The sequence below is a fragment of the Adiantum capillus-veneris genome, chromosome 2 (genome assembly GCF_014529385.1).
Source record: "Adiantum capillus-veneris isolate H3 chromosome 2, ASM1452938v2, whole genome shotgun sequence".
In the NCBI taxonomy this organism is placed as follows: Eukaryota; Viridiplantae; Streptophyta; class Polypodiopsida; order Polypodiales; family Pteridaceae; genus Adiantum; species Adiantum capillus-veneris.
In genome coordinates this window covers 137972518-137995025 of record NC_140932.1, presented here as the reverse complement: position 1 = coordinate 137995025, position 22508 = coordinate 137972518, and the positions used below count along the sequence as shown (strand labels likewise).

General features: G+C 43.2%; 1 protein-coding gene across 1 annotated transcript in view; it reads left to right on the top strand.

Moving 5' to 3' along the window:
- The window catches only part of LOC147463722 (cilia- and flagella-associated protein 58-like), an 86002-nt gene that overhangs the window by 27328 nt on the left and 36166 nt on the right, over positions 1-22508 (top strand). The window contains exons 4-14 of the mRNA XM_086490441.1: positions 714-792; positions 905-1101; positions 1456-1657; positions 1833-1976; positions 2082-2282; positions 2871-3059; positions 3268-3540; positions 3880-4080; positions 4148-4387; positions 4542-4682; positions 5217-5393. Of these exons, the coding sequence (XP_086346567.1) occupies positions 714-792; positions 905-1101; positions 1456-1657; positions 1833-1976; positions 2082-2282; positions 2871-3059; positions 3268-3540; positions 3880-4080; positions 4148-4387; positions 4542-4682; positions 5217-5393 (2044 nt within the window). The remainder of the gene's footprint in view (positions 1-713; positions 793-904; positions 1102-1455; positions 1658-1832; positions 1977-2081; positions 2283-2870; positions 3060-3267; positions 3541-3879; positions 4081-4147; positions 4388-4541; positions 4683-5216; positions 5394-22508) is intronic.

Below are 22508 nucleotides of genomic sequence, written 5' to 3'. Positions count from 1 at the left end.
TAGGCCAACTGGACCTATAGGACAGATCACATTCATCTTGGTTACATCTTCGGGGCATCCATGGCATTCCATGTGGCAAAGGCATAATATCAAAAATGAAATTACAATACTCCTAAGCTGTGTAGCTACAATGGGTTTTTTGAATATGTAAGATGGGAATTAAGCAGATTCTGTTTTCCTATTCTTTAGCTGCAGTGGTGGCAGCTCATCAACTATTCTCACCTTTGTCCCTTTGAGTGAAGGATCATTGAACCACACTTGTAAGAATGCATAACGACCTTAAAGTTGCAAGAATGATATGAAATGGCCAAAATCAAGATAAAATGGAAATACACAGGCCTCTATACAGGATACCTTGTTGCAGCTTCCCCATCTGCATGATTCCCTGGTTCCCTTTTGTCACCTTGTGGAGTCTCTCCTCTGGCGATTCAGCAGCCACCTTCAGAATATGTGGAGCATTTTGCCTGTGCAGCTAGTCTTTGAGATTTCACCATGCCCTGTAGGTAGTACGATCCTTACACCAAAAGTTTTCAGGGGTGAAATGTGTGGTTAGAACTTATGATCTGATGATATTCAACGGTTTGTAGTTGCATAATGCATTTGGAGGGAACACCTGGGAGCAACTAGTGATATTGTCTTGAAGTATTAGGCATTTGGAATATCGCTGGCTGTTCTGTGTTATAATTTATTTCATTTTCTTGCTATACTTTTAGGCAATTGAAGATTGAGATATCAAATTTGAGTCAGATCATTGACCAAGGAACTGGATTAAGTGTTGGCCAAGAACAAGAGGTGCTTCTTTATATTCATGCCTGCTGTTTATAATTCTCAGATCCAGCTTATGTGGTATCGATCATCTCTTTAGTGATGTTTCAATTATGTCTCTTGCTTGGCACTCTCACAGCTCAATGATTTGGTCAAGCAAAAAGAAGATGCTTGTCGGGAGAGGGATCAGCAGCTTACCCACATTGTGCAGCTCAGGAAAGATATAACAGAGCTTAATGAGAGAGTAAGGATCACTGAGGAGCAGAAGGTAAACCTTGAGCACGAATTGAACACACAGAAAGATCAAATAGCCTCCAAGAAAGCAGAATGTGAACGGTAAGCTCATCAGCCATGCTTTGTAGTACGATCTGGTTTATGCTACTAACTGGTCATGTGTGAGGCATGGCATTCTTGTCTTAGGTTGTTCTTTCTTTGGAAAAAGTGATCATTTTCTACGCTAGTCAGGAGGCTTCAGTACTTTAAGAAGCAGTTTCCCACACACACAGCCTGTTAGCTTGTTTTCTGAAGTTTTTATATTTCAACAATTTTGCAAGAACCTTTTTAAAATTTCATAGTATTTATTTTTCTACTTATGTTGAAAAATGGATAACATGTGGCTTATAATTTCCTTATAAGCTTAAGCGCTGCAAAGGAATGTTTGTTGAAAATAGTGTTTCTTCATCCATGCAGTGAAATGAAGAAGAAGGAAAGGTTGGAGAAAGAAATTAGAGAGCTGAAAGTTTCACTAGAAGGTAAGCAGGCTGAGGTAAAGGGAAAAGAGCAGGAAGTGGTGGAGAACCAGGAACAGGTAGAAAAGATGGAACACCAACTTCGAGAGCAAAAGCAACTTACAGACAAAGTTCAAAAAGAGTTTGATGCAGTTAATCAAAAGGTAGCTTTCTTCTGTCACATAATTTAATATATTTCTGATTTGCGAATGCTGAGGCTTTTTGATGTTTAGTCACCACAATGTTTCATGATTTGTCAAGGTTATTTCACAAATATTTGTAATGTTTGGAGAAGGAATTTAGGGCGAGTAACCACTTTTTTGTTTTAGTTTAGGGCAGGTCACGAAACTTCACAGCGATCTTGAAGAACAGATCCATGCCAATACACAATTGCTAGCAGAGAACAGTCAGAAACAAGTGGAGCTGAAAATTAAAGATGACGAGATACAGGCAGTTAAAGCTGAGATTGTCCGTATAAATAAGGTATTAAAGGATTGTGTAGGGGTTTATTTTCTTTACATCCAGCAACAAACATTGTGTTTCGATTCTGGCTTTAGGGACCTTGATAAGGAGTTTTCTTTGTGCTAGCTACGAGAAGCAACAGTAATGAAACTGAAAGCAGTGGAGAAACAAAAGGAGGAAGCAGAATGCCAGAGAGAAGAATTAAGAGGTGAAATCCAAAATATGGGAAAAGAAGTAGAGTTGCAGAAAAGGTTGGCTGATCAAGAACGAAAGCGGCAGGAAGAGCTCCTTCGTGAACGTGATGTGCTGAACAAGTTGAAAACTCAGGTAAGTTTCTTTCGTTGTTTTGATCAGTAAAAGTGACACAGCAATCCTCCCAGTTATCGTGTCATGTCTTAAATCCCCTTGTGTTTCTATGGATATAAGTATTTTCAGGTGCTCGTGGATGTATTTCCTTTAGTTAGATGCATTTGAAGTCATCTCCATCTTTTATAGAGGGTGGCTTGGGTGGTGCTTAGCATCTCTTACCTCATCTATGGATATATTGGTCTGTTAGTAATTCTTACTGTAAATACTTAAACATTGGAATTTGGCTCTTATTAAGTAAAGATGGTTGGGTCGTGATTTTCCTGCAAAATTTGTTCGTATTAGCTACTTTACCATTTTATCAAAAAGCTTCACCTGTCTTCATGGTCTGATAGTGTTCTTTCAAGGCAAAGAGACCGATTTTTCTGCTTTTTGAAGACGTTTTAAAGTTTATAGACTTCATAAGTTGTAAGGGGAGAGTGCCAGCTTAGCTTTCAGTTTCCTGTAGACATCTTAACATTCACTCTAATTGGCAAACTTGGTGAAAGTGTTTACCGTTTGATAAAGGTAAATTGAAGTTGGGTTTTATGCATATGAAAATTGGATCAGGCAGAAAATTCAATTGAAAAGCAAAGTGATTTGGCAAAAATTAATGAGGTGGCAATCCACAATCTGGAAGCAGAGATTCAGAATTATCGAGATGCAGCAGTAAAACAAGAAAGAGTGATAAGTCAGCTGGAGAAGGAGCGGCAGAAGTACAACGTGGAGGCATCCCAAGCTGGGGTGAAATACATGCAGGCAGGTTCTCAACTTCTGCGTTTCTGTGAGAAAATTATCTTCTCTTATATTCACTGAACTGTACTCCACATTTCCATACACTTTTAACACTCTCACTACTTATAAGGACATATGCCTGGATCATGCATTTATTTTCTCACTATGAGTACTTATCAGCACATACAGCTGGATCATGAATTTGTATCATAGAGAAGCCCTTTTTATACAGGCACTAGACGAGGTACATGCAAGAGAGACTACAATAATGGATTTGCAGAAGAAGATTGTAGAGGGAGAAAATAGGTTAAAGCAGCAGCAAAACCTTTACGAGTCTGTCCGCAGTGAAAGAAATCTTCTCAGCAAGAACCTTATTGATGCCCAAGATGAAATAAATGAACTGAGACGAAGAATTAAAGTTATGAATCACCAGATTGAACAAATGAAGGAAGAGATAAATGCGAAGGAGGTTGCTCTTATCAAAGAGCACTTTGACTTTACGAAGGTAGTCCATATTTTTCATAACAGGTTTCTGAGCTTCCTTATGTGTACTTCTAAATATCAGGGCAGACTGCATAGAGCTCTTCAAAGGAAAAATGTTGGGCTGTTGTCATACATTACAAAAGGATCAATTGTTTAATAAGCATGTTTGAGAGGGCGAGATGATAATCTTTATGGAATATTTGGGGCATAGCACCAGTACCACCACACACACACAAAAAATAACAACAAAGGAAAAAAGTCCATCTCAAAAAATCAGATTTCTTTAGGAATTACTACATTGCATATAACCATCGTGTGCAAGACTATCTTGGTCCCTTAAGTTTTCAATTAACTTTTGCAGGTTGAGAAGGAAAGAGAGAACTTGAAGCAAGAATTGGGCAAAGCCCACCAGCAAATCAAAGAAGGAGAACTCTTGATTGCATCACACAATGCCAATATTGAGAACTTGAATCACATCATTAGTGAGGCCGATGACGAGAAGTTCAGACAGAAGAAAGAGCTTGATATTGTCAAAAATGAGAGAGACATTTTAGGGACACAGGTAATAAGAAAAAGTTCGTCATGACTTTGTCTTGCGATTCTTGTCTGATATTCATGTGCACCGACAGCTTATTCGAAGAAATGAGGAGCTCTCTCTATTATATGAGAAAATAAAGATCCAACAATCAACACTTAGCAAAGGTCAAGTTCAATATAGGTGTCGGCTAAATGAATTACGCCTCCTGAAGATTAAGTTAACCGAGTTAAAGAGAGAGCACTGCGTCCTACAAGGATCAGTTCAAAACATTCAGGTGCTCAAAAGAGAGGTGCATAATCTGGGTCGCGAACTCTTACAGGAGCGCACAAAGGTATGAACTTCGTTTTATTCTGTTGTTTAGGAGGGAGGGTTTTGTCTACAAAAACTTTTTGGATAAGAGAATATCATGTGAGCGACAGGTAATTGGCCATAAGCTAATAGTGATTGACAAGTAATTGTCTGCTGAAGTAAAAGGTCTTTTGCAGGTTAAAGCCTTGTCAGAAGAGTTAGAGAATCCTCTGAATGTTCATCGTTGGCGTCAACTTGAAGGTACGGACCCAACCGCGTATGAGATGATTTTGAAGATCCAAACTTTGCAGAAACGGTTGATATTGAAGACTGAGCAGGTATGTGTTTAGCTCTTGGCCGCTCTACTCGTACTTTTGCCATTCTAGTGACTCAATAATTGAAAGTATGCCAACGTTCAAGAATAGCTACAAGCCGCAAAGCTTCTGGATTTTTGACCAACCTCTAAAAAATGTACTCGTTGCTGTCAGTAAAAAGTGCCACAGTAATAGAGCATAGCATACAATTAAGTGTTATAAGCCAAGGAGTAGCTTTTGTTCGATAGATTGTGGAAGAGCTCTAATTATTTCAGTACTGTCTGCAGACCAGCATTTGATATGATTACTTTTTAAGAATGGTGTATTTTTGATGAGTACTGACATGAAAATTATAACTTTTTCCTTCTTGCTACCTTGAAATGTTTGATCGTATCTGAATTGTGTGTCTTCTATTGGTGAGAAGCTGTACGGATTTTAAGGTCTGCACAATATTGCTAGTCGGAGAAGTATTCTTGCTGCTAAATATGTGGATTTATTTCCAGGTTGTAGAAAAGGACCTCTTAATTCTGGCTGCTAAATACGTGGATTTACTTCCAGGTTGTAGAAAAGGACCTCTTAATTCAAGAAAAGGAGAAACTTTATGCTGAGCTGAGAAAGATTCTCGCCAGGCAACCTGGCCCGGAAGTCTCTGAACAGCTTGGGATGTATGCAAAAACTCTAAGAGAAAAGACACATCAAATGCAAGCAATGACAGCTGAGCTCCACATGTATCAGGTTGAGTGTACCTCTTGCATAAATTAGCAATTTTATGAGTGCATCTAAGTATTTATATGGATACATACATGTGCGCATGTAGCATACATACATACATACAATCTGGATGAAAAACTGGCAGTATAGGGCTGAGAATTTCTCCTCTGATTCTGTGTATATGCAATGCTCTCCATTTGTTTGTGAATCCTCATCAAGTTGTGATCCCAGTACTCCATGAGCCTCCTCAAGTCGTTAAACACATACTTACATTGCCTCATACATACACATAGAGAGCTACCCACGTACACTCTGCAGTAGCATCATGGCTCACACTTCATTGCACTATAGATCTGCTGACCACACAGGATTACAAAGCGAGCACCTCATTTACACAATTGACACCATAGCCCCGTTGATTGCACACATCTTCAACAGGGCTATGATGGAGGGCTTCACAGAGGAGTGGACAGGACTTCATGATTGGCCACACCATGGCCAAACTCTACGGAGCAGTACTTGAGGGAGAGCTGAGCTCAAGCCTCATATGCATAGAGAGAGGGACTCAGAGCCCCTAGCTAGGTAGGTTTCAGGCGAGCCTTTTCTACTATAGATCACATCTTCGTTTTGCGTTGCCTCATTGATGGGGCAGAAGTGCAGAAGAAGAGACTACACTGCTGCTTTGTGCACTTTTGCAAAGCATTTGATATAATTCCATGTGAGAGGCTCTTTCAATGCACAGATGACCTTGGCTATATATGCTTTATACGAGCAGGTGATGGGGAGAATACAATGCCTGGGAGGCTTATCAAACCCTATTACTAGCACCATTGGTGTGAACCAAGGATGCCCTGCCCACTCTTCTTGACCCTCTTTGGGATCTACATTGAGGAGATCTCAGATTACGTAGCGCAAGTTGGTGGCGAAGGTGCAAACCTTGGAGGTACCCCAACACATATCATGCTTTATGCTAACGACGTTGTTTTGATCTTTGAATCATAGGAGGACTTACAGTGACACCTCGAGGCTCTTGACCACTTTTGTACACAAAGAGGGTTGACAGTGAACCTTGGGAAAACAAAGTCATCATCTTTCGTACTTCTAGGGAAATTAGGAGTGTGGCAGTCTTTATGGCTGCAGGGGATAGGCTAGAGGTGGTGGAGGCTTATGTATACTTGGGAGTGACCTTTGCTAGTCCACCCGGGCGCTTCACCATGGCAAAAGTGGCTACAAAAACTCACTAGAGGATTTGCGGCTTTGGCCATGCTAGAGAGGAGATGTGATTAGACAGACTTTCAAGAGCCCTCCACCAAGGGGTGGTCACCCTAGCTTTGATGTATGCTGCAGCAATATGGGCTCCTAGACTATCAACCTCCTCCTGGACACAGATTGAGAGACCACATGTATGTGTGATATCTTGCTTGTGTTGTAGCAAGCCCTCAGTACCACACGCCATCATTAGAGCATAATTAGCTACTCCACCCATGCTAGTCGAGGCTAATTTCCAGTTCGCCCAATTTAGACCAGATGCCATTAGATAGACTCACATGCAAGAGCCTTGGAGGCTTCCAGACAGATTTCAGAGTCAGGCAAGCATAATTCTTGGTATCTGCAGGTGAGAGGGATTCATAGATTACCACCCTTCTAGTATGGCTTGGACTCGCCCTTCATCCAACTCTCTCACAATGAGAGGAACACAATACACATGCATGATCTATTGGAGCTCTACGTAGAGAGACATGGTTGCACGTAGACAACCTCCTCCCTGAAGATGCTGTATTACAGTGAGAACTTCTTGTCCATGCTAGAGGAGGGGTTCATCCAGAGTCGACACATACATGCCACATAGCTCAAGAGTGGTGATTGGTCAGCTTAGAGTATCATCACACCGGCTAGAGATAAGAGACAAGAAGAGCTGCCCATACTTCCCAAGCTGAGAGGTTCTACAAGCTTTGCACAGAAGGTGATTGAGGACGAGGAGCACTTTGTCTGCAGATGTAGAGCATATGAGAGAATTAGAGACGCATGTGAGGCACTTTTCACAGGACAGCTGAAACCGGCCCGTAGGGTGGTAGACTTTAGCTTTCACCCGATTCTTTACTTGACTTTACGACACAGAGAAACTTCACGAATAAAGCGGTGACTTGAATTAACACTTCAAACAAAGCATGGCCTGGGAGCTAGAGTGCTTCCAAGCAGATAGCAACACCTTGTAGGCCCCAAAGACTGGCGCCCCTTCCGGTATTTCTTTATTCTTATAATACTTGGGAGAAAACCTGTAAGTTTTTACGAGCTGTCCCGCTTTTACCGGGCTGAAAAGGATACTCTAGCCCTATTTCGACAGCATAACCGCAGTAGGAGGCTTCACAGACAAAATCCCCATGTAATAGGTGACTTTCCCGGCGCATATGAGCAATTTTCCAAACCTGGCGAGAATCTGCAGCACGCTGAATTCTCTGTTTTCTGCCCCGAAAATGCACCAGATCACATGTTTAGTGATCCCCTCGCTTCCTCAAAGCTCCTGGGGGTATTAGGGATCGATAAGGGTCAAAACCCTAACCCTGCAAAAATACGCAGCAGGCTGTAATTTACTGTTTCGGGCTTTGTTTCGCGTGCCCGTCGCATCCGTAGCAAGCCCTCGTACTCCCGCACTTGTAGGGCTACTTGCCCTTTGAAGCGGACAAGATTTCTCGCGTGAAATCTTTCCGAGTTCACTTGTACCTGCGGGGGATTAACAATTAGCTAATCTAGTACCTGTACAAGAGGCTCTTGCCTCGGCATACGTGCATGAACCCACACAACTCTACATACAGATGGAAAGCCCTTGAGTTGCGCATTATGATTTTGTATTCAAACGGGGAGAGAGGTGCGCGAGAGCGGAATCATCACACTACATAAGACAAGGGAAGGGAAAGAAACCAACAACTAAGGTTAGTGGTTGCCACAGGCTCTTGACATACCCCTACCCCCCTCTTGAAATTGCCAGTGTCCTCGATTGAATGCCCGATATACATGCCATCGATGATTTACTGTGATTAGCACCCTTTTATCATCACGTGTATCCGCAAAAAAGGTCACGTAACATAAATACAAGTGACTTAATGAAACCTTCAAACTTTTGCCATTTCTATCTACGATAAAAGTGATCATTATGCCTTTAGCATCTGCAGAGCAATGTCCAATTTTACTGCATTGAATCCGCTGTACATTTGATGTCCTAGCTCCATTATTACCCCTTTCGAACACGTTGAGTTGGGGCATACATAGGTTGTAACCCAAAGGCCGCAAGGTAAAGCTGCAATACATTCGGTGACTCTGGCAGTTCACACTCTTTCATCCATTTTGCATCCATAGGTGGATAATTTTGAACTTCACCAAATACCGTCGTGCAACTTTTGCCTTAACTTTTCTTTCCTTATGTGCCAAAATCTGCTCAGGTACCAAGATCTCATCAAGTTCGTCAACTTCTCATTATGAATCTTCCAATTATGAGGCAATTTTAGCCTATAAGCAACATCGCTCATCTTCTCAAGTACTTGAAAAGGTCCATAGTAATACTGAGCTTCGGAAACAACCTTTCCTTGCCCTTCATCTTCTTTAACCTTGCCTTTTCAAACCGTAAGAATACCCAATCACCAGGTGAAAACAACAATTTAAGTCGGTGACGATTAACAACCCTTTTGTGCTTTGCTTGAGTCTTCTCCAAGACAAGCTTGATTTTCTTATACATGTCATCCATGTAGAGAACATTTCATCCATGTTCTTTGAACCTTTTTGCCACCCTCAACAGGTTCCTTGCCTGTTGACAAATGCACCGTATTGTTGTATGCATACTCAAGCATAGGTAGATACTGTTCCTACTTGCCCTTATTATCTGACACATAACATTTCAACAGATCTAAGACAATAGAATTAGCTTCTTCAGATTGTCCATCAGTTTGTGGATGGTGTAGTGTCCATGTTTTCAAACAAAACATTTCAACAGATCTAAGACGATAGAATTAGCTTCTTCAGATTGTCCATCAGTTTGTGGATGAAATGAGGAGGAAAACTTGAGCGTAGTGTCCATGTTTTCAAACAAGCCTCTCCAAAATAGGCTGGTCATACGAGGATCATGATCACTGACAATAGATTGTGGCATACCATGTTACTTAAACACATTGTACACAAACAACCGTGCCATCTAATCAGATTTTATCTCCTTCCTAACAGGGATAAAATAGGCGTGCTTTCTGAACTTGCAAATAATGGTCCATACAACATCATTCCCTTTTGGTGTTCTTGGAAGGTCAAAGATAAAATCCATAGCAATGCTTTTCCATGCCTTATCTGGAATAGGCAATGGTTGTAACAACTTTGGTGTCTTTTGCCTGTCAAATTTGACCTTTTGGTGTCTTTTGCCTGTCAAATTTGACCTTTTGGCAAATCGCGCATGCTCGTACAAAGGCATCCATATCTCTCCTCAAAGTAGGCCAATACCACGATGCATAGAAACAGGAAACGGTGTTTCCAATGTGTTGAAACGTTGAAACGGGTATGGGAGTCCAACTGAAACGTTAGAACGCCATGAGACAGTGTGCGTTCGATTCCAGAGAGAGAGCGCCTTTTTTGTCCTCCTGTTGTAGACAGCGCGTTCGATTCCCTGATACGCTGTAAGCTAATTTGGGGTCTCAAATGGGTAACGATTAAAAATGTGTACACGTGTCAAATTGCCTAGCATACAAAAGTTCTAGAGTTTGGATTCACTTTAAAAAATTATACACTAAACATACGCATTCTCTCTCCTCTCTTACACACATGAACACTGTAGATTTGTGGCTCTTACACACGCACACACAATCAACTTTCAACTCTCTTTTTTGTTTCCCAATACCGCGCGTTTTTGTTCCTTAGTTGTTAACCGTTTCAGTTTCTGTTGCCGTTTCTTGGTAACTATGCCATGATGCCCTGCATATGGTAGGACATGGCTTTCTACCATAAATTTATGTCGCAATGGCGTAGCGACACATAATCTTCCATGCATCATCATAAAACCGTCCTTGAGGAGGTAGTGCTCATGGCATTGCCCATCTTGCAACTGTTCAAAGATCCTTGCAAAATCTTCATCAATAGCATACTGTTCCTTCATGTCATCAAGCTCATGATGTTAAGGATTTGACACCGCTGAAATTTGTGGCTCTCTGGATAACGCATCAGCCACAACATTCTTGTTGCTTTCCACATGCAGAATCTGAAAGTGGAATATAGAGAGAATGTTTGCCCATCGCATGTGCTTTTTGGATAACTTTGACTGTGTCACAAAGTATGGCAAGGTCTGATGGTTTGTTTGGAAACAAAATCAACATCTAGCAGGTAGTGCTTCCAACTAGAAAGTGCATGAATCATGGCCAATAGCTCTTTCTCATAGATTTGCATAGTCTTTTTTGGCCCTTGCAAGATTGTGCTCTCGTAAGCTACTACCCGACCATCTTGCATTAACATTGTCCCAATACTATTGCCACACGGATCATACTGGACCACAAATGACTTCCTGTGTCACTAGCGTGTGACTACTATCTATCCTTTTTGTTGATTTCTTTCTTATTATCTATTTACTTTCACTTTTTGGAAACACCCCTCGGGAAATCTAACTACCCTGCATTGCATAGCTAGTGTGGAACTGTCCAGAGGGAGTCCAGGCCTGAGGGCAAGAGAGCACTAAGGTTGGACAAGGACTATGGTTAGCCAAAGTGGGGTCATTGACTAGCCAAAGTGGAATCCTTTGCTATAGAGGCTACATTTCAGTTCTGGATGTGGCCGCAGTGTACAAAGAGGGTCGGATGACCTAGAAAGATACAATGGCAGCATCTCCTAAAATTTAGGGAACTGCTATTTTGGGACCTGAAAATGTGTTTGCGTCATTACCTCTGGAATGACAAGGGGAACATTTTCTTACTCTGTCATGAAGTCAACTGGGCAACCGGTTGAGAGATTTTTAGGCGGCAACCCCGAAACGGGAAAATGCTTGTAAATGTGCCAAGTGGCACCTTCTGGTGCACTTTCTTCATGCAACAAGAAGTGGCGCTGAATTTTAAGCTGGGAGAGGCTCATTTTCAGATTTTGTCACAGGTCTAGAGCTATGGAGTGCTTGCTTTCCCTCCTATGTACAGTGCGGTGCCAGGAGTGATGCCCTGCACGCTACGCAGTGCCCTCTCTCTCCCCTTTGGCAGTATGTTATGCCCCTCTAGTGGGCTCTTCATTTGACCAATGTACAGTTGTGTGGGTTCATGCGCGATTGCCGAGGCAAGAGCCTCTTGCACAGGTACTGGATTAGCTAGCGGCTAATCCCCCCGTAGGTACAGGTGAATTCGGAGAGGTTTCACGCCAGAAATCTCGTCCGATTCAAAGGGCAAGTAGCCCTACAGGTGCGGGAGCTTGAGGACTTGCTAAGGATGCGACCGGCACGCGAAACGGAGCCCCAAAACAGTAAATTACAGCCTGCTGTGTATTTTTGTAGGTTTAGGGTTTTGGCCCTAAACGGACCCTAATACCCCCAGGAGGTTCGGGGACGTAAGGGGACCGTTGTACAGGCGATGTGGCGCATTTTCAAGGCTGAAAACAGAGAATTCAGCGTGCTGCAGATTCTCGCCAGGTTTGCAAAGTGCCCGTATGCGTCGGGAAAGTCATTTAATGCGTGGGAATATTGACCGTGAAGGGTTCTAGTAGAGTTATGTTGCCGAAATCAGGCCAGAACAGTCAAAATTCAGCCAAGGTTGTGTGGGGCAGCTTGGAAAGAACCACAGCGTTTATTCCCTCTTTTGAACAATAAAGAAATATCGAAAGGGGCGCCTAAGTTAGGGGCCAATCTGGTGTCGGTCTTCTCATACAGGTGCATTCTAGCATCTGTATCTCATTCCCCTCTCTTGTGTCACTATAGCGCAAGTATAATAGACGACTAATAATGGGTGAAAGATAAATCAAGGTTTAAAGTAAAGTCTACCGCCCTTTTTGGATTGAACAGGCCGGTTTCATGGTTCCATCGATGGGATTAAATCACTTTTTCCCATAGAAGTGAGCCTTGGTCAGGTTGGGCTTGAAGACACAGGGGATCATACACCAGACACAGGGAATTGTAATTATGGCTGACAGACCAGATGATGTGACTGAAGAGGTTTCCTCTTCACAGGGTCAACAGACACATGAAGTGGGTGAGTCCTCAAGACCACCACAGACAGATGATGATATATTCAGGACCCAGTTGGCTACTGCTGTGGCTATGTTTACACAAGTAATGCAGAACCCGAGGTTTTTAGCCTTTCTGCAACCTCCTGTTTCGTCTCAGCAAGTTGGATCACTGGATCGTATTCAAAAGCCTGTTAAGGCTCAAGCACAGGTAATTCATATTGCACAGTCAATGGAAACACCTGTACACTTGACGTAGAACATGCAGTCTCCACAACCTGTGCCTAAGGTGCAAGAACAGGTGGCTGAAATGCCAGTCTTTCAAGCTATACCAGTTTAGCCCGCCACCTATCAGCAGTCTATAGCTGGTTCTAATGGGTAGGGAAGCAACCTACAGGCTATGCAACAAGTCTTCCCACCACCTTCAGTACGCCCTGGCTATTTTGGAGGTGGATCGGTATTCCAGAGCATGGCTGGTCATGCACCTGGAAATCAGTTTTACACGCCAGGAACTGTGTTTGGGAGTGCTCAAACGATGATGCCTAACCCCATGTATGGTGTCACAGGCATGCTACCAGGGTTTCAGAGCACTCATGGCCAATTTGGGATGCCACAGGCAAATTTTGGTATGGCTGGAATTACAAATCAGCAGCCAAATATGGCATTTCCAGGTCAACCTAATTGCGGTCAGGGAACACAAATGAACCCTAATAGTGTTCTTATGTTTCAGTCACTTCCATATGACAATTTAACGCCGCTGGAGACGCCAACTCCGTACAAAGAAGGTGGCAAAGGTGTGTCATTCACGACCTTTACAGGGTTTGATGACAGGAAGAAGGCTCTCTCATTCCTCCAGCAGTTTGACAAGGCCTATGCAGGGGGAAACTTTACAGAGGCTTCAAAGGTCCGCAAGGCAGCCACTTTCTTGACAGGGAATGCGGGACAATGGTGGACAACTTTATTGCTTCATGGGCAAGCTCCGTCCACATGGATTTACTTCAAGCAGATTTTTGCAGCAGCATGGTTATCTGATGACTTTGCAGCAGATGTCATGACAGAATGGCACCAGCTTAATGCTGCCACCTGCAGGAATCTGGATGATTACAATCAGAAGTTTTGGAAAGCTCTACTTCCAATTACTTCCTATAGGTTTGTGCCATTGACAGAACAGATTGAAAAATACTGTTGTGGCCTACCCAAAGGATTGAGAAAATATTGCACGAAGACCAAAGTCACTACTTGACGCAGCTCATCGAGGTAGCAAACACTGGCAATGGTTTGCTCAAGGGAGAAGACTGTGAATTCAATACTGGCGTCAAGGAAGGATCAGCCAAGAAAAATTCAGCGAAGAAGTATGTTCCCAAAGAGGCTCCGAAAGTGACTCAAGAGCCAGCCAACGTAGGGAAAGGCAAAGCTTCGGCTGAATCAGAAAAGGGACCAGCGAAGAAATGGAAAAGACGTTTTCCTCGCAAGTCGGAAGAGCAAAAGAAGGTCCTGAGGTCAGAGAACAAATGCTTTATCTGTGAGCAGCCTGGCCACATTGCTTACAACTGTCCTACAAAGAAAAGGCCAGCTGATTCTGAAGACAAGGAGGACAGGAAAGGAAAGAAGCCCATGGCTGGTCTAGTGCCAGATATGGTGGGCGACAAGCCAAATTCAGATGCAAGTGAGCTTTGCAGAGCATGGGGAAAGGTCAGGGATCAAACAGTGCTTATCTTCTTTGATCCAGGTGCCAAAGCCAACTTCATTTCCCCAGAATTGGCTTCAAAGTTGGGAATCAGACCTGAAGAGATGGGGTATACAACAGAGGCAGGTTTGGCATGTCCTGGCCATACAGAGGCTGTGACACCCATCATTGGAAAGTTGCGCCTACATATCCAGTCCTATGTAGATGTTGAAGAATGTTACATCATGCCACTGGACGGATGTGATGTGTTGTTACGTATTCCTTGGTTGTTTCGTGTACAGGGAATCATGGATGCCTACAACAAAGATCACTGTACAGAGCAGGGGAAAGACTCACATTCTGGATGTAAAGCTTAAAGGGGAGTCTATTCCTACTGTATCAGCTTCTGCTATTACTTCTGTAATGAAAAAGCATCTTTCTGCGTACTTGGTTTTTGCACGTGATGTGTCAGATTGTGATGAATCAAATTTATCTGTGCTAGATAAAGAAAGGTCAATGTTTTTACAACAGTACAGTGACTGTTTTTCCGATTCATTACCATCTCAATTACCGCCAGAGAGACTCGAGGACCATGCGATAGATTTGGTGCCAGGTAGTAGCCCACCAAATAAGCCTCCGTACAGGGTTAGTGCGGCTCAGCAGAAAGAGATAATGGGCCAAGTACAGGAGTTGTTAGAAAAGGGGCTGATTCAGCCCAGTTCATCTCCATTCTGTTCTCCAGTGTTGTTGGTGCAGAAAAAGGATGGCTCATGGCGTATGTGCATCGACTACCGTGCACTGAACAAGAATACCATCAAGAATAGGTTCCCTATACCTCGAATTGATGATATTATGGACAAATTAGAAGGAGCAGCTATGTTTAGCAGGATAGATCTAAAGAGTGGGTACCATCAGATCCGCATTAGATCAGAGGATGTGCACAAGACTGCTTTTAGAACAACGTATGGTCTTTACGAATTTTTAGTGATGCCCTTTGGTCTCACAAATGCTCTTGCTACGTTTAATAGGATGATGGACAGAATTTTCCGTCCACACCAGCAGTTTGTTGGTACATTCTTTGATGACATGATAGTCTACTCAAAGAATGAAGAGGAGCATAGGCATCACTTGGCCATTGTGTTCAAAGAGCTACGCAGTCATAGGTTGCTCATCAATGCAAAGAAAAGTGAGTTTTTTCTGGAAGAGATTCACTTTCTGGGACACATTGTCTCCAAGGATGGTGTCAGAATGGATCCTGCAAAAGTTGAAGCGATTTAGTCATGGCCAGATTTGAAGATGGTGCATGATGTTCGAAGTTTCTTGGGACTATGCTCCTATTACAGAAGGTTTATCCGAAATTTCGTTGAGATTGCTTCACCTTTACATGCTCTTCAAAAGAAGGCAGTCACCTTTAGATGGACACAGAAAGAGATTTCAACTTTTAATCTCTTAAAGGAAAAGATGACTTCAGATCCAGTCATTGTGTTGCCAGATCTTAGGAAGTCATTTGTGGTCCAGTGTGATGCCTGCGGTAGTAGCATTGGTGCAGTGCTAATGCAAGATGACAGGGTAGTAGCCTATGAGAGCAGAATTTTGCAAGGGCCAGAGATGACCATGCAGGTCTATGAGAAAGAGTTACCGGCTGTGATTCATGCGCTCTTAAGTTGGAAACGCTACCTGCTAGGTGCAGATTTCGTTGTCCAAATGGACCATCAGACCTTGCGATACTTCTTGACACAGACAAAGTTATCTGAGAAGCATATGCGATGGGCAAATATCTTGTCCATGTTCCATTTTCAGATTGTACATGTGGAAGGCAAGAAGAACGTTGTGGCTGATGCCTTGTCAAGAAAGCCACAAATTTTAGCTGTGTCAATTCCTTATCATCATGAACTTGATGATATGAGAGAACAGTATGTAAATGATGAAGATTTTGCAAGGGTCTTCGAGCAGCTAATGGATGGACAACGCCATGAACACTATCTTCTCAAAGATGGGTTCATGATGATGCATGGCAGATTGTGTGTCACAAAGCCATTGCGACGCAAAGTTATGGAAGAGAGTCATGTCCCACTGTATGCAGGGCATCGTGGTATTGATACTACAATTAAAGCGGTTGAGACATTCTTCTACTGGCCTACATTGAGAAGGGATGTGGATGTCTTTGTGTGAGAATGCCTAATATGCCAAAAGGTCAAGTTTGACAGGCAAAAGGCACCAGGGTTATTGCAACCACTACCCATTCCAAATAAACCATGGGAAAGTATTGCTATGGATTTTATCTTTGATCTTCTGAGAACGCACAGGAAACGATGGTATTTGGACCATTATTTGCAGATTTAGCAAACATGCTCATTTTATTCCTGTCAGGAAGAAGATAAAACCAGATCAGATGGCACGCTTGTTTATGAGCAATATTTTCAAGTATCATGGCATGCCACAGTCGATTGTTAGCGACTGTGATCCACGCATGACAAGTTTGTTATGGAGAGGCTTGTTTGAGAATATGGGCACCACGCTCAAATTCTCTTCGTCATTTCATCCTCAAACAGATGGGCAGTCAGAAGAGGCAAATTCTACTGTCCTAGATCTGCTGAAGTGTTATGTGTCAGACCATAAAGGAAAGTGGGAGCAGTATTTGCCATTGGTGGAGTATGCATACAATAATACAGTGCATTCATCAACTGGCAAGGCACCTTTTGAGATAGTTGAAGGTGGCAAGAAAGTTCCTCCCATACTGCATACAAAGGATAAGATATTTGAAGCAGATAAGTATGTTCAGGACATGGATGAAATGTACCAGAAGGTCAAAGTGGCCTTAGAAAAGACTTAGGCAAAGCAAAAGAAAGCAGCTGATCGTCACCGTCGTGAAGTGGTATATTCACTTGGTGATTGGGTGCTTTTACTCTTTGAAAAGGCAAGGTTAAAGAAGATGAAGGGCAAGGAAAGACTGTTTCCAAAGCTCAGCATGCGTTACTATGGGCCTTTTCAAGTGTGCGACATAATCAGTGATGTTGCATATAGGCTGAAATTGCCTGACAGTTGGAAGATTCACAATGCGTTTCATGTGAATCTTCTCAGACCCTATGTGGGTGATGTGCCAGAAGATATGCCAGCTGAAGATCAGCCGGAAGTCGAGGAACTTGACGAGATCTTGGTCCCGGAACAGATTTTGGCACACAAGGAAAGAAAAGTGAAAGGCAAGGTTGCTAGGCGTTACTTGGTAAAGTTCAGAAACTATCCACCAATGGATGCTAAGTGGATGGAAGAAGGTGAACTTGCAGAGTCACCAACTGTGTTATCACTTTACCTTGAAGCCTTCGATTTGCAACCTACCTTGACCCCTTGAGTTTCAAAGCTACATGGATTGTCAGTGTGACCATGGCTTTTGAAACAAATGATATACATGGTATTTAAAGTGAGCTCAAATGAAATACCTGTTACATGAATGTTAGAGCTGTACAGATTGTCAGTTTGGCAATTGCTCTTATGGAATGTCCAAACGTTTGGTTAGTGCTATAGAAGTGAGTATTTCTTGTCAGTTTGTCAAGAATACAGTAATTGTTTTTATTAAAGAGTACATGTGTAACTGCATTCTTAAACTATCAGTTTGGGTATGCTCGAAAGTGTTACGGGATCCAACGTGTACTGTAAGACAGTGGCAAAATGTGCAGCTACCATTTTGTCATTGGAAAGTTAGTGACTCAAAGCAATGGCAGAGTGCGCACCTACCACTATGTCATTGGGACAGGGTTCACACGCAGGCAATACATGAGTCAACGAGGTGTTGAATACACCAGGGTTGACAATGAGCATGTATGTGTCGACAGGTGTTGAATACATAAGTGTTGACTATGAGCATGTACGACATAGATGCAAACGAGGACGTTTGAGATTTCAAGAGGGGGGTATGTCACCAGCGTGTGACTACTATCTATCCTTTTTGTTGATTTCTTTCTTATTATCTATATACTTTCACTTTTTGGAAACACCCCTCGGGAAATCTAACTGCCCTGCATTGCATAGCTAGTGTGGAACTGTCTAGAGGGAGTCCAGGCCTGAGGGCAAGAGAGCACTAAGGTTGGACAAGGACTATGGTTAGCCAAAGTGGGGTCATTGACTAGCCAAAGTGGAATCCTTTGCTATAGAGGCTACATTTCAGTTCTGGATGTGGCCGCAGTGTACAAAGAGGGTCGGATGACCTAGAAAGATACAATGGCAGCATCTCCTAAAATTTAGGGAACTGCTATTTTGGGACCTGAAAATGTGTTTGCGTCATTACCTCCGGAATGACAAGGGGAACATTTTCTTACTCTGTCGTGAAGTCAACTGGGCAACCGGTTGAGAGATTTTTAGGCGGCAACCCCGAAACGGGAAAATGCTTGTAAATGTGCCAAGTGGCACCTTCTGGTGCACTTTCTTCATGCAACAAGAAGTGGCGCTGAATTTTAAGCTGGGAGAGGCTCATTTTCAGATTTTGTCACAGGTCTAGAGCTATGGAGTGCTTGCTTTCCCTCCTATGTACAGTGCGGTGCCAGGAGTGATGCCCTGCACGCTACGCAGTGCCCTCTCTCTCCCCTTTGGCAGTATGTTATGCCCCTCTAGTGGGCTCTTCATTTGACCAATGTACAGTTGTGTGGGTTCATGCGCGATTGCCGAGGCAAGAGCCTCTTGCACAGGTACTGGATTAGCTAGCGGCTAATCCCCCCGTAGGTACAGGTGAATTCGGAGAGGTTTCACGCCAGAAATCTCGTCCGATTCAAAGGGCAAGTAGCCCTACAGGTGCGGGAGCTTGAGGACTTGCTAAGGATGCGACCGGCACGCGAAACGGAGCCCCAAAACAGTAAATTACAGCCTGCTGTGTATTTTTGTAGGTTTAGGGTTTTGGCCCTAAACGGACCCTAATACCCCCAGGAGGTTCGGGGACGTAAGGGGACCGTTGTACAGGCGATGTGGCGCATTTTCAAGGCTGAAAACAGAGAATTCAGCGTGCTGCAGATTCTCGCCAGGTTTTGCAAAGTGCCCGTATGCGTCGGGAAAGTCATTTAATGCGTGGGAATACTGACCGTGAAGGGTTCTAGTACAGTTATGTTGCCGAAATCAGGCCAGAACAGTCAAAATTCAGCCAAGGTTGTGCGGGGCAGCTTGGAAAGAACCACAGCGTTTATTCCCTCTTTTGAACAATAAAGAAATATCGAAAGGGGCGCCTAAGTTAGGGGCCAATCTGGTGTCGGTCTTCTCATACAGGTGCATTCGAGTATCTGTATCCCATTCCCCTCTCTTGTGTCACTATAGCGCAAGTATAATAGACGACTAATAATGGGTGAAAGATAAATCAAGGTTTAAAGTAAAGTCTACCGCCCTTTTTGGATTGAACAGGCCGGTTTCATCCTGAGATCTGGTAAGACAATTATTGGATCCGAAGTCATCTTTTCCTTTAAGAGATTAAAAGCTGAAATCTCTTTTTGTGTCCACTTGAACGTGACCTCTTTCTTTTGTAGCGCATGAAGGGGTGAAGCAATCTCAGCAAAGTTCCTTATAAACCTTCTGTAGTAAGAGCATAAGCCCAAGAAGCTACGAACATCATGCCGAGTCTTGAAATTTGGCCATTTTCTGATTGCTTCAACCTTGGCAGGATCCATTCGGACACCATCCTTTGACACTATGTGGCCAAGAAAGTGGATCTTCTCCAAGAAGAATTCACTTTCTTAGGATTGACAAGCAACATGTGACTGCGTAGCTCTTTAAACACAATGGTAAAGTGATGCCTATGCTCCTCTTCATCCTTTGAATGGACTATCGTGTCATCAAAGAATGTGCCGACAAACTTTTGATGTGGGCGGAAAATCTGATTTATCATCCTATTGAATGTAGTAGGAGCATTTGTAAGACAAAACGGCATCACCAAGAACTCATACAGACCAAATGTTGTCCTAAACGCAATTTTGTGCACATCGTCTGGCCTGATACGAATCTGATGGTAAAGGTCTATCTTGCTGAAAATTGTAGCACCCTCTAGTCGATCACGAATATCATCAATTCTTGGGATAGGAATGTCACAAAGTGATGATGTGGCATGACCACCTGGACGGACTTCGAAGAGTAGGAGGTCCTACCCCTAGAGAAAGAAGCAGATGAAGTTTACCAACTTGTACAACTTTCGGGGAGGTCTATTTTAAAAACTCTTAAGCCTAAAAGTTGTACCAACTTATGGTACTTCTCCGAACGGTGTCAAGGGGATATAAAGGATAAAAATTTGCGTAAAATGTTGACGTGGCAGAGTTGTACGTTTGGCCCGCATTTTACGCCAACTGTTGACGTGGGCAGATGCTCCAATATTCTAAAGATCCCCAATACGCAAATTTTGACCCGACACCCGATTGATGAGATGCATTCCCAATGGCGTATGACCATTGATTCACCCTTAAGGTCAGCTTTGAAGAAAGCTCTTGTTCCACGGTTCACCGAAGATGAACTCGACGACGTTGTCAAAAGACGAGTCAACCAACTTTTGAAGACCAAGAAGTGGTCCAAGGAACACATTCGATTAGTAGACTACCGTGGCTATTTGGGTCACAAGTCTACTTTTGCACAGGCACAAAAAGTGTATGCTTCGAGGGTGTGTCTAGTTCGTCCTCATCCTCTTCTGATAGCTTCGACAACTCTTCCTCTTCTGATTCCAGTGATGAGGATAGAAAAGGGCAAGAAACGACAAAAGAACCAAAGACACAGAAATAACAAGAAGAAGGCCAATAAAAGCAGATCCCTCCAAAGATCCCATAAATATTTGGATAGCTCGGAGGAGAGTTCATCCTCTTCTGAGAGTTTGGACTCCAATGAACCGATGTTTTATTCTAAGAGGAAGCATTTGTACAGAGCCAACCAATATGATTTTCTCGAGCATAAGAGCAAGAAAATTAAAGATTTCGAGGAGGGTGGACAAGCGCTTAAATTTGATACTTTTTCAGACTTTCGACAAGGCCCTCGCTTTTGTTCAACAGTTTGACATAGCTTATTTTGGAGGGCGTTATTCAGAGCACTCCAAGGTTCGGAGGGCCACATCCTATGTGAAAGGAAATGCACAGACATGGTGGTCCACTCTCTTACTACACAAGGAAGCACCGACAAAGTGGCCGAAGTTTAAGTGACTTTTTACTTTCTCTTGGCTCACTCAGGAGTACAAACGTGATGTGATTACCGCTTGGAACCACCTTCGGATGATCAAGGAAGATATATTGGATACTTATTGCGAGAGATTTTGAGATACTTTCTTACCGGCCTCTTCTTTTAAAAAGATCACTTTTAAGAAACATGTTGAACGATTTTGCTACGGTTGAAACCGGCCCGTGGTGGGGCGGTAGGTGTTGGCTTTCACCCGAAATTCTTTACTTTAGACACACACAGAGCACTTTGCTAAGAGAACCTGCGACGGGAATTAACACTTGAACACACACACGGCTCGGAAGCTAGAATGCCACGAGCAGACGCCGACAACCTGCAAGCCCCAAAATCGGCGCCCCTTTCGGTATTTCTTTATACTTTGAGAGGGTAAATTTACAAAGTAGAGTCCTAGGGATCCTTTGTCTATATCCAATTAGATACCACTTGATTTGGCCAAATTTCGACAGCATAACAGTCCCAAAACTTGCGCGAAACCAATTCCCTTGTTGGAACTCACTTCCACTAGCATAAAACCTCTGATTCCTGCCCAAAAACAGTAAATTCAGGACACTGTATTTACTGGTTTTTGCCCTGTTTTCAGCCCCAAACAGTTCCCTAACTGTCCTCTGTCAGTGGGGCACTATTCCCAATGGTTCTGGCGTCCGTATGGCTGAAAAACAGTCAATTTACAGCGCATACACAGCGCTGAAAACACACTTGTACGGTGAGGTTATGACCCTCACGAGTCACCGGTGCCTGCTTTGGAGTAGCAGTTAGCTACCCTTGTTCCTGCTCAAGGAGGCTCTTGCCTCAGCACAAAAGCATGAAACCACATAGTTGTACATCAGTCAAATGAAGAGCCCTCTTATGGGGCATCACATAACTGCACGTAGGGGAGAGAGAGAGCAGTGTGTAGCGTGCAGGGCATCACTCCTGGCACCACATTGACATAAGAGGGAAAGAAAGCACTACATAGCTCCTAACCTGTGACAGGTTCTCAATGAAGCATCCCCCCAGCATAAATCGAGCGCCCCCTCTGTTGCCCTTGACTTGTAATGCATCTGTGAACAAATAGATGCAAAAGGGGAAGATTTCCATGGCGTCAAAACCTGCGTATCGCTGAAAACGCAGCAAAACAACCCGGTAAACAC